This window comes from Polyergus mexicanus, unplaced genomic scaffold, assembly GCF_030449975.1.
Source record: "Polyergus mexicanus isolate NDT 795.1 unplaced genomic scaffold, iyPolMexi1.0 SCAF_10, whole genome shotgun sequence".
Taxonomy (NCBI): domain Eukaryota; kingdom Metazoa; phylum Arthropoda; class Insecta; order Hymenoptera; family Formicidae; genus Polyergus; species Polyergus mexicanus.
This window is the reverse complement of record NW_027223330.1, coordinates 3,846,064-3,858,841: the sequence shown is the minus strand read 5'-3', so window position 1 is coordinate 3,858,841 and position 12,778 is coordinate 3,846,064. Positions and strand designations below refer to the sequence as shown.

At 28.6% G+C, this 12,778-nt stretch overlaps 1 protein-coding gene across 2 annotated transcripts; it reads left to right on the top strand.

Moving 5' to 3' along the window:
* Positions 1-98: 98 nt before the first annotated feature.
* Positions 99-9,197, top strand: LOC138937321 (odorant receptor 10-like). 2 transcript variants are annotated; one of them, XM_070303489.1, is made up of 9 exons: positions 99-189; positions 1,180-1,299; positions 1,412-1,529; positions 2,228-2,489; positions 3,011-3,127; positions 3,221-3,311; positions 5,618-5,763; positions 8,871-9,003; positions 9,097-9,197. In XM_070303489.1, exons 1-9 carry the CDS (start codon positions 136-138, stop codon positions 9,148-9,150), a joined length of 1,095 nt encoding a protein of 364 aa, XP_070159590.1. In that variant the 5' UTR covers positions 99-135; the 3' UTR covers positions 9,151-9,197. The 2 variants fall into 2 exon arrangements, with proteins under 2 accessions (XP_070159590.1, XP_070159591.1); XM_070303490.1 differs by lacking the exons at positions 99-189; positions 1,180-1,299 and having other exon boundaries at positions 1,425-1,529; positions 2,244-2,489.
* Positions 9,198-12,778: the final 3,581 nt, after the last annotated feature.

The window sequence follows — 12,778 nt, the reverse complement described above, 5'->3', positions numbered from 1 at the left end:
AAGCAGTGGTATCAACGCAGAGTACTGATTGAAAGTGACTGGATAAGTGTGACACATATAAATGTATGTCATACAGTTTATATATGTATCATATACTATATTTTTTACATGCTGTCGTTTACAATTTGTTTTTAAATGTATATACACATCTGTTTTTTTAGTATCTTGATAACCTTTATTATATTTCAGGTACATTTGCGCGCGCGCGCCCACACACACACACACACACACACACACACACACACACACACACACACACACACACACATACACACACACACACACATATATATATATATGCACATATACATATATACATGTGTATATATTATATCTCTTATATATATATATATATATATATATATATATATATAATATTTCTTGAACTATTTTATGTTTGTGTGATTTTCAATCAAACTTGAATCAATGTCTTTTTATTAATAAAAAATTTGATCATAAACAATTAAATATAAATGATTTTTTCGGAATAGCTTTGAGACAAATACAAATAATAGTAAAATCTTATCTTGCATTCTTTTGTTTTTAAGTAAGTTTCTTTTGCTACATAAATATATACAACAAAAATGTATCAAATTCAAAAAAATTGATTATAAATATTTGTACATATTTATACGCAAATATTTGAAAATTGTAGCTTACGGTAAAAGATTATCTTTCTCCCGACCCTTTCGCTAATAAAAAATCGATTAGAAGTGACTGGTGTAACACATATAAATGTATGTCATATACGCTTTATATGTGTCATAGGCTATATTCTTTATATACTATCGTTTACAATATGCTTTTAAAAATATATACAAACGTTATTATATTTTTTCTTTTTCTATAAAATGTTATAAAATGTTTATATATAAAAAATAATATATAGTATATATATAGTATGTTATATATAGTATATATAAAATAACAGTATTTTATAACATATACTATACATAGTTTTATATATATGATTCTTATTGTTTGGAATACGTAAGTGTGTATGTATGTGTGCATACTTATTTATTCCACACACAAAGAAAATAAGAGGTAAATTATAATTATATAATTATTTATTACATATTATATTATAAATGAAATATGGTAAAAAATATAGAACTATTGTACTTTATGCCAATAAAAACATTTTTAGTTTTACTAGAAAAAATTACTTTATTACAGCTTACAACATTTATAACTTCAAAATGTACCACAAATTCTGTCATCAAAGTGCTGTCTCTTCCATTTGGTTTCATTTGCATAACAATCAAATATTATTCATTTTGCATTAATGGTAAAAACGTAAGTTGATTATCTATTTGCATTTTTTTAATATAAACGCTTTTTGTATACAAAATTTTCTAATACAAATGATACAAAAGATTCTAATACAAAAGATTTATTAAAACAACAGATGAGAGATTTAATGGAACAGCTTCAACGTATTTACAATGATTTGGAAGACAGTAATGAAATTGCCATTATAGAAAAGTACAGAAAGAACGCAAAATGTTATACGGCTATGTTGACAAGTAAGATAATATTTTTAAATTTTTGTTTTCTTTGCATTTGAAATTCAATAACTTTGTTCAGAGTTCTCTTAACAAAAAAATTATAGAAAATTTTGCAAAGCAGTGAATTAACTTGTAAATTTAAATGTTTTAAAGATACATAGAAATAAAAAAGTATTCATTAACTTAATAATAGTTTTGAAATTAAAATACTTTTGTTTTGTAATTACCTTTCTGATAATTGAGAACAAATGAAAAAGAAAATTATTTTATATTTTTTTCATTATGTTCTACAAATGTAATTATAAGATGCAAAGATAGATTTATATAATCATTATATTGTTATATTATAACAATGTATGTAATAGCTCAGTGCTCTAATTTTTAACGTCAATTACAAATGCTAAATTTATAAGCACTCATATTTAATAAGTTGAGAAAATTAAATATAAATTAAATATTACACACCGCATATATATATATATATATACATATATATATATATATATATATATATATATATATATATATATATATATGCATGTGTATGTATTTACTTATGAATCCATGAAAGAAAATTGCTTCAAAATCACCTTCATAGTTTTGCGTAAAATAAAAAAAGGTTTTGATATTAAATAATTTGTGTTTACTGTTTATTTATGAAATAAGGAAACCTTAATTAGAAAATTTCATGACTGCATGTGTATAATGTTATTTAGTACTTTTTGCTTGCAGTATACTTGTTCTCACAAACGCTCAAGTGTGGCCGGACATTCTGCAAATTATTTCATCCACAAACAAATCTCGGCAACATCAATTGCAGATTTCGACTGAATATTTTGTTGATCAAGATAAATATTTCTATTATCTGCTACTACATATAAATACAGCTATTTGTATAGGGCTTGTTTCACTTGTAGCAACAGGGACAATGCTCATCGCATATTTCCAATATATGTGCGCAATGTTTACAATTGCTAGGTAAAACAATAAACATAAAAATTTAAAAAAATATTGAATTGAGTAAAGCTTTGTTTTCTCGTTTGGTACGAACCCAAAGATTTATTCTGCAAAATATATATTATAATGCATAATTTAAATAATTTGTCGATGGCACTTATAGGTTTGCATTTATGTAGTGCGGTAGCAAAAATATGTAAACATTAATGGATGCTATGTAGAAAAATAATTTTGTGTTAGTTCACACACGTATATTAATCGAATATAAACAAGTTTTAAACAAGTTTCGTTTATATTTGATCCACTCTAGTATTTTATTTTTACTTTCATAATATTTAAATTTCTTAGAGTTATATTTGTGTAACGTTACGAGAATGTTATGTTTTTTTACTGAATCATGCTCGGGATTACCAATATAGTTGTAGTCTCCAATTAGAGCTTCAAAATTATAATTATTATACTTCAAGATTATTATTTAAGCTATATCATTATATAAGTGGATAAATTATCTCATATAATTACAGTAACAAAATTTTTTACAGTTACCGTATCGAAAACGCAATAAAGACTCAAATATCGCAAGATATTATCAAGCATAACAAGAATTTAATGTATAAAAGTATAAAAAATGCCGTATATATTCATCGAAAAGCCATGGCGTTAGTATCTATTTTATAATATACGCAAAATTATTTTAAAATATGCGCAAATTATTGTAAAATATGCGCAAAAATATTTTATTATATTTAAAGGTTGAGCATAAATCTGATATCTAAATTTGAGATATCATTCTTCTTTTTAATAATATTCGGAGTGATGACTTTAAGCATGAATATTTTTCGAGTAAGTTTTGTTTTCCGATTGTAAATATATTCACTAATTGTAAGTTACATAATATTTTTGCTTAATATTGATTTGGTAATCAATATTTGTAATCGCACTTTCAATGCTAATACATATACATACAGTATAAATGAAGTCGCCACAGAACAAAAAGAGAAGTTACTCATCAATACTATTCTATTTTTAATGACTATCCTTAATAGTTATTATTAAAGAACTATTCTTAATAGTTATTATGAAATAATTATTCTTAATAGTTATTATTAAATAACTATTTTTAATAGTTATTATTAATTTACATGATATCAAAATTCGTAAATTAATTTGCAATCGACTTTTCGATGGTAACATAAATTTTAATCAAAATTATCTGTTGCCCAAATTTTTTAAAAATATTTTGATTTTATAATATCTTACAAATGTTTCAAAAATTGATTTAAGAAATATTCTTAATTAAAATGTTGTTCAAAAAAAATTTACATAAATTTGATTTATTTGCATGTGAAAACTTGAAAAAATGTGAATCCTTCGTTTAATAATTTAAATTGTAATATAAATGATTTTTTAAATATTTATAAATGTTGAATGCGCATCTGAAAAATTTCAGAATAGTGATTACGGAAAAAGAATTTTAGAATAGTGATTATAGAGATTATCTACTTTTTGATTTTGGTTCATATATCACAAGTGACTTAAAATTATGTTGATTACAAGCTTGTAACTGAATTTTTAAATTGTAATATATTTAAATACGAGCACATAGTGATTTTAAAGAACTATCCATAGTTAATAGCAAAGATATTTAATTTTAAAGAATTATAATAAAAATAAAATCTGTCTTTCTTATTTCTCTTTCAATATTCTTTTACATTAAAAATATTTAATTTATAAAATTTTTTAAATTATATCTCTTACAAAACATACTTTAGACGATTTATAAGTACAATATAAAATAAGATTTTGTTTGATAAAGTACCCGAGAAGTTTCTGGTTTTGGGAGGTGTCGACCGAACAGCTAGGATTCACGCACACTCACTCTGGTCTGAGCCGCACCTCACAAATATTCCTCGCGCAAACGTATTTCGATGCTTAATTTGCGATTGATAAATTCCTTGTCGTTACCGAGAACTTTGAGAAAACCGGGAGAGTGTTCACTTGATCCGATCCGAGTAGCAAAACTGAACTTCGAGAGCTTTTGTAAACTGTTCTAAAAGCGACGTGCGTCACGAAAGACCGGTAATCACAGCATGATAAGATAAATTCGAGAGCGATACTAGATTTTCGAAGAGAAGAAGACCGTTAGTATTCGAACCAATGACCCGCACCAATAACCCGTTATTTGTCCTTGTTACTGATAATATTCGTTCATTACCAAATGAGAAATTCCCGATGCAGATTGATGATGATTAACAATAATGAATCACGCTAAGAACCGAACCGATGAATTATATAACTGATCCGAACAAAGAACCGCTAATTAATCCGAGACGTAGGCCGGTGTGAACAGCCACTTGTTGCTAGAGACGGGTATTCACGGAATGATCGAGAATCTCCGGAAGGGTCGATATCGACGCAGGAGCCAGAAGCGCGGATAAGGTCCTGAGAGCGTGCTTATGATTGGGTGATAGCATGGCGCGATGCTGTTTAGATTGATAGGACAGGCTTCGGGATTGGGTTAAGGTCGCGTACAAGAGAGAAAAGGAAGAGAGAGAGAACACTAAAGAGAAGAACCAGAGTGAGTGAAATGCTGTTGAGAAGATTGCGTAAAAAGCGCAAGATTTTCTGAACAGATTTAAGAAAAAATCTATTTATAATTTTTGTACTGCGTATTTTAATACATATATGTATCCTGTTATGTATTTTATATATTATATATATATATATATATATATATATATATATATATATGTATTTCACTTTTTTAAATATTTTCAACATTATATAATAAAATTATAAATAGAATTATGTATTTCAAACTTTTTTGCGAATTATAGTTGATTTAAACTTGTAGTTTAAAAAAAGTTAGTACACATATTTATTCAAAGATTAACATTAAATTAAAAGAGTCTCTAATTACGATCTGGAGGTATAAAAATAAGACACTATAATGTGTGCCTGATAATAATAAAATGTATAATTGATTATCTTGAAAACTTGCGGTTTTAAAACAAAGATTTTTATTGATAAATATACTTGCAGTTTGAAACTTAATCTGTGATAAAAAATTTTATATCTTTATTGTGTAAATTGTAAATCTTGTAAAATGGGCTTTAGAAATTGATCTCAATACTTTAATTGTATATTAGATTTTTCAGATTGGATTATCAACACGTAATGCTGACGAACTCTCAATATCCATTATAGTTGGATTTATTAGTCTTTTATATATGTTCATAGCAAACTTAGTCGGACAAGAAATTACAGATCATTATAATTATATATACGTTGCTGCGTAAGAAATTTCGTAATTTATATATGGTCCCAGACAGCACAAAACATCCTCAGGATCATCCTGAATATGTCCAGGACAGTTCAGGACATTTGTAGGATGTTTTAAGATATTATTATAAATATATTTATAAAAGTTTAATATGCATACATAATTATTTTTAGTTGTGTCGGCTATTTTATATAATTTAGAAATCTTAAGTATTATAATAAGTATTAATGTCCTATAAATATCCACTGGATAACCCCTGGATGTCTGTAGAATATATCTGCCCTGTCTATTATATTGGATGTCTTTTGGATTTCCAGAGGACATATATATGTGCAATTAATTGTTAACGTTAATTTCGTTTAATATTAATAATTGAATTTGATGCGCACATTTTTATATATCCAAAATTATTATTTATTTAATATTTCATGAGAAATGTTCGCAACATTCCAAAAACTTTACAAACAATAATATTCATCCGTTAGTTCGTTTGATTACCGCTATGCGACACGCGAACTCGTATTTGAGATTTGGTCATGAGAATTATATAAAGCTTGCAAAGAGCAACTGACAGGAAATTACAAATGTAATTATTTTTTATCAGTTCAATTTCTGATGCAATCCCAACATAGGGAATTCAGATATTGGATTGTTTAGAAAATATTACACAACTCAAACCCGGGAGCCAAACCTATGGTAAGATATTCATGTACAGCACGAAAGCCTCAAATATTAAAGAACGGTGAACTATTTTTAATAGATTTTTAATATTGGCAGTAAATAACAAAACATAATTTTAATTTATATTTAAATTTTAAAATTTGCTCCTTGAAACATACGAAAAATATCCCTAACATATCCTATAAAAATCCTTAGGATGTTCCACAGGATCTCCTTGGATTCTCCAGAGATTAATATACGGCTATCATTTACTCTTCCTCAGGACATCCAGAGGAGATCTGAGAATTACAATCGGATATCCTGAGGATATCCTACATATATGTCCTGGATGCCCTTTGGACGTCCTAAGGACATCCTTGTGCTGTCTGGGGTCATATCGTTTTATGAACTTTAATAACAAAGATAACAATTTATATAATACATATAGCAAATATATGTATGTACGTAGAGGGAAGTAGGATAGAACGAGGTACTTTTTTGGATTTGTTTTTCTACAAAAAAATAGACAGTAAAAAAATTTGCTAACCAGTCTTAGTAGTCTTTAGTGGATCTTGAATTATGAGAAAATGAGGCTAGTTGCTGAAAAAAAAATTTAGTTACCATGGATAACAAGATTTTTTGGAAAAGTCAAAATATTCGGTTTTGCCCTACTGGTAAGGTAAAATTGGATACTCAGTAAAACACAGTGCAATTACAAAATTTAGATTTAGTTTAATCAAAATACAATACAAAGATGTATTCTACTTGACAAAATGATAAATACGCAATTAATACACAACAAGTAATTCTACATTGCTGTAGGACTTCCTTATTTAATTTTTTAACTTTACCCAGACAGCACAAAACATCCTCAGGATCATCCTGAATATGTCCAGGACGGTTCAGGACATTTGTAGGATGTTTTAAGATATATTATTATAAATATATTTATAAAAATTTAATATGCATACATAATTATTTTTAGTTGTGTCGGCTATTTTATATAATGTAGAAATCTTAAGTATTATAATAATTATTAATGTCCTATAAATGTCCACCGGATAACCCCTGAATGTCTGTAGGATATATTTGCCCTGTCTATTATATTGGATGTCTTTTGGATTTCCAGAAGACATATACGTGTACAATTAATTGTTAACATTAATTTCGTTTAATATTAATAATTGAATTTGATGCGCACATTTTCATATATCCAAAATTATTATTTATTTAATATTTCATGAGAAATGTTACTGTTCGCAACATTCCAAAAACTTTACAAACAATAGTATTTAACCGCTAGTTCGTTTGTTTACCGCTATGCGACACGCAAACTCGTATTTGAGATTTGGTCATGAGAATTATATAAAGCTTGCAAAGAGCAACTGACAGAAAATTACAAATGTAATTTTTTTCTATCAGTTCAATTTCTGATACAATCCCAACATAGGGAATTCAGATATTGGATTGTTTAGAAAATATTACACAATTCAAACCCGGGAGCCAAACCTAAAATATTCATGTACAGCACGAAAGCCTCAAATATTAAAGAACGGTGAACTATTTTTAATATTAGATTTTTAATATTGGCAGTAAATAACAAAACATAATTTTAATTTATATCTAAATTTTAAAATTTGTTCCTTGAAACATACGAAAAATATCCCTAACATATCCTATAAAAATCCTTAGGATGTTCCACAGGATCTCCCTGGATTCTCCAGAGGTTAATATACGGCTATCATTTACTCTTCCTCAGGACATCCAGAGGAGATCTGAGGATTACAATGAGATATCCTGAGGATATTCTACATGTATGTCCTGGATGCCCTTTGGACGTCCTAAGGACATCCTTGTGCTGTCTGGGTAGGGATCTTAAAAATCTTTATTCTTAGTAGTTACTTTTTCTGAATGGTAATTTTCGTTTCCAACTGCTTTTTGTAGGAAGACAAAGTAAGGATAACAGTTTTTTCTCTTTTCATTACATGATGTGTGTAGGTGCTCGGTTTTACCCCAACACGAAAAAAATAATAAATTCAGCACCTGTATATTCTGACGTACAAAGTGACAATCAAAATTAATGCGATATGTTCTCTAACATGTACAGAATACAATGCTGCATTTAAGCAGATGCTCTGTATAGAAAAAATCCATAATGACTCGATTATTGCGATATCAATCTTTTTTGACTCTAAAATTTTGAATTTTTCTAAAAAAAAAATATCGTGTGCACATCGGCATCTCAAAATAATGATGGCAACAATTAATAACACGAGTTAGTCAAAAATAGTAGCACTTATCACGAGGAGACAGAAATACCCGGTTTGACTCGCCTACCCGGTTTTACCCTAGTTTCCTCTCTATGTATATATATACATATATATACATAAGCTGAAAATTACACAAAGAAGTTCTTATTTTTCTCGATTTATTAATTCTTTATCATGTATTATATATAGATATAAAATTCGATGGTATATAGCTCCGCCAGACATACAAAAACTGTTACTGATTCTGATACAAAGAGGCAACAAGACTTTTGGTCTGAATATTGGTGGATTATTTGTAGCATCTATTCAGTGTTTTACCACGGTAAGATTTTATATATTATAATATATTTAATGTGTTAATAATTTGAAAAAAAAAGGGAAATAAAAGCAATAGTTCAATCATTTTTCATTACAGCTAGCAAACACATCTCTATCCTATTTTACAGTCATGTATTCTGTACGACAATGACAACAAAGTCAACTTATATATTTACTGGAGCAAAATAAAAAAAATGTATAAAAATACGATTTATAATAAATGAGGTAATATCTAACATTAATATTAATGCTGATGCTATATTTAACATCTATATCCACATAATCACTCTGAATACATCAAATTATGGTTAATGAATCATATCACTCCATAGCAACTAAATTAAAAAATATTAATTATTTTATTCAATCATAAATAAACATTTATTATTTCCACATTGTGAATTTTAACAAATAAAATAATACATCCCAGACAGCACAAGGATGTCCTTAGGACGTCCAAAGGACATCCAGGACATACATGTAGGATATCCTCAGGATATCCCATTGTAATCCTCAGATCTCCTCTGGATGTCCTGAGGAAGAGTAAATGATAGCCGTATATTAACCTCTGGAGAATCCAGGGAGATCCTGTGGAACATCCTAAGGATTTTTATAGGATATGTTAGGGATATTTTTCGTATGTTTCAAGGAGTAAATTTTAAAATTTAAATATAAATTAAAATTATGTTTTGTTATTTACTGCCAATATTAAAAATCTAATATTAAAAATAGTTCACCGTTTTTTAATATTTGAGACTTTCGTGCTGTACATGAATATTTTAGGTTTGGCTTCCGGGTTTAAGTTGTGTAATATTTTCTAAACAATCCAATATCTGAATTCCCTATGTTGGGATTGCATCAGAAATTGAACTGATAGAAAATAATTACATTTGTAATTTCCTGTCAGTTGCTCTTTGCAAGCTTTATATAATTCTCATGACCAAATCTCAAATACGAGTTCGCGTGTCGCATAACGGTAAACAAACGAACTAGCGGTTAAATACTATTGTTTGTAAAGTTTTTGGAATGTTGCGAACAGTAACATTTCTCATGAAATATTAAATAAATAATAATTGTGGATATATGAAAATGTGCGCATCAAACTCAATTATTAATATTAAACGAAATTAACGTTAACAATTAATTGCACATGTATATGTCCTCTGGAAATCCAAAAGAGATCCAATATAATAGACAGGGCAGATATATCCTACAGACATCCAGGGGTTATCCAGTGGACATTTATAGGACATTAATACTTATTATAATACTTAAGATTTCTAAATTATATAAAATAGCCTACACAACTAAAAATAATTATGTATGCATATTAAACTTTTATAAATATATTTATAATAATATCTTGAAACATCCTACAAATGTCCTGAACCGTCCTGGACATATTCAGGATGATCCTGAGGATGTTTTGTGCTGTCTGGGATGTAGAATGTTTCTGTTCAAGGGTATTATGTATAACCACATTTTCAAAAATAGCAAAGAAAATATTTTTGACAAATATATACTTACTTCCTTCCATTTTCCTTCGTGGGAATTTAGGTCATCCTTATGTTCGGAGTCCATTTTTGTTTCTTTTTTATTCTGATGTGCTGGAAGGATGCCGCTGCATGAGCTTGCATGTGGTCTATTTAGCAGGGATAGAGTAGTTATTTGGCTTGGATTTAATATAATCGAGTTGTTTGAAGTTTGGTGCGAGTCCAAGGTGACTTCCTTTGTTCCTTTAATAAGCAGTGGTTGGCGTCCCCCAGAATCCGTGAGGCCATCCTCCTTACCCAGACAGCACAAAACATCCTCAGGATCATCCTGAATATGTCCAGGACGGTTCAGGACATTTGTAGGATGTTTTAAGATATTATTATAAATATATTTATAAAAGTTTAATATGCATACATAATTATTTTTAGTTGTGTCGGCTATTTTATATAATTTAGAAATCTTAAGTATTATAATAAGTATTAATGTCCTATAAATGTACACTGGATAACCCCTGGATGTCTGTAGGATATATCTGCCCTGTCTATTATATTGGATGTCTTTTGGATTTCCAGAGGACATATACATGTGCAATTAATTGCTAACGTTAATTTCGTTTAATATTAATAATTGAATTTGATGCGTACATTTTCATATATCCACAATTATGATTTATTTAATATTTCATGAGAAATGTTACTGTTCGCAACATTCCAAAAACTTTACAAACAATAGTATTTAACCGCTAGTTCGTTTGTTTACCGCTATGCGACACGCGAACTCGTATTTGAGATTTGGTCATGAGAATTATATAAAGCTTGCAAAGAGCAACTGACAGGAAATTACAAATGTAATTATTTTCTATCAGTTCAATTTCTGATGCAATCACAACATAGGGAATTCAAATATTGGATTGTTTAGAAAATATTACACAATTCAAACCCGGGAGCCAAACCTAAAATATTCATGTACAGCACGAAAGCCTCAAATATTAAAGAACGGTGAACTATTTTTAATATTAGATTTTTAATATTGGCAGTAAATAACAAAACATAATTTTAATTTATATTTAAATTTTAAAATTTGCTCCTTGAAACATACGAAAAATATCCCTAACATATCCTATAAAAATCCTTAGGATGTTCTACAGGATCTCCCTGGATTCTCCAGAGGTTAATATACGACTATCATTTACTCTTCCTCAGGACATCCAGAGGAGATCTGAGGATTACAATGGGATATCCTGAGGATATCCTACATGTATGTCCTGGATGTCCTTTGGACGTCCTAAGGACATCCTTGTGCTGTCTGGGTAGAGGGTGGATTTTCTAGGACAGAGCCTGGGCTGCCACCTGGGGTAATTGTTTCCTTTAGTGTTTTATCCATTGCTTATAATGCTGGTTTTGGTCCGCCCCGGATATTTTATTTTTCCGGTACTCTCCGGCAAGCCGGCGAGCATTCCCCAATCCGCCACTTGGGGAGGCGCCCGATGGGAGACCAGCAACCCCCACGGGAAGGATTAAATATAATAAATAATAATAATAATAAAATAATAATATTTTTACATTTTTAAAAAATATCACAAAATAACAAATTTTATGATATCTTTTATTATAAAATGTTTACTTTTATTATTACAAGAGTATTTCTTATTATAAATTGTAAGTAATAAATAAAAGTTTTTTATATATTATTACTGAACACACACACACAGTGATGCATGCAAGTTGCTTCTAATATATATAATGCTTATAATATTGCTATATAATATTAATGCTTATAATGCTACATAATATAATAAAAATATATTAAAAATTATAATGTATATTAAAATATATTAAATCTTGAGCATTAAAGTGCACTATTTTATTACATTGAAAATTTTGTGGTAATAAGCAACTTTCGATATATTATATGTGAAAAATAAAAATTAAACGAATTATTATTTGCTATTTGCTATTGATGATTCCATATAATTTTTCTGTTCATATCATGTCTTATTTTGGCGCCATATTGTAGACAAAGCCCACAACCTGCAATTGGTCACAATCTTTTTGTCCTATGCCTTATCCAGCCTGCGGTCGGGAAGACGCTAGAAATGCTTCGAAGCGTTTGATTGACTAATCAGGACAAAAAGAGTAAAGATTTCTTTATTCTGACTGGTTAATGCAATGCTTCGAAGCATCTTCTCGACTGCAGCCCTAGTTATGTATAGAGATCAGTGATCAGACTACATATTGAAGATTGAAATTTGACCAATCAGGATAAAAGGAACTAAAATTTCCTTG

Excerpts from the sequence above, each read along its gene's own strand:
- LOC138937321 (XM_070303489.1), top strand. The coding sequence starts at position 136 with ATGTATATACACATCTGTTTTTTTAGTATCTTGATAACCTTTATTATA. Across the intron at positions 190-1,179 it reads TAACCTTTATTATATTTCAG|CTTACAACATTTATAACTTC; the intron begins GTACATTTGCGC and ends ACTTTATTACAG. Across the intron at positions 3,312-5,617 it reads TAAGCATGAATATTTTTCGA|ATTTTTCAGATTGGATTATC; the intron begins GTAAGTTTTGTT and ends ATTGTATATTAG.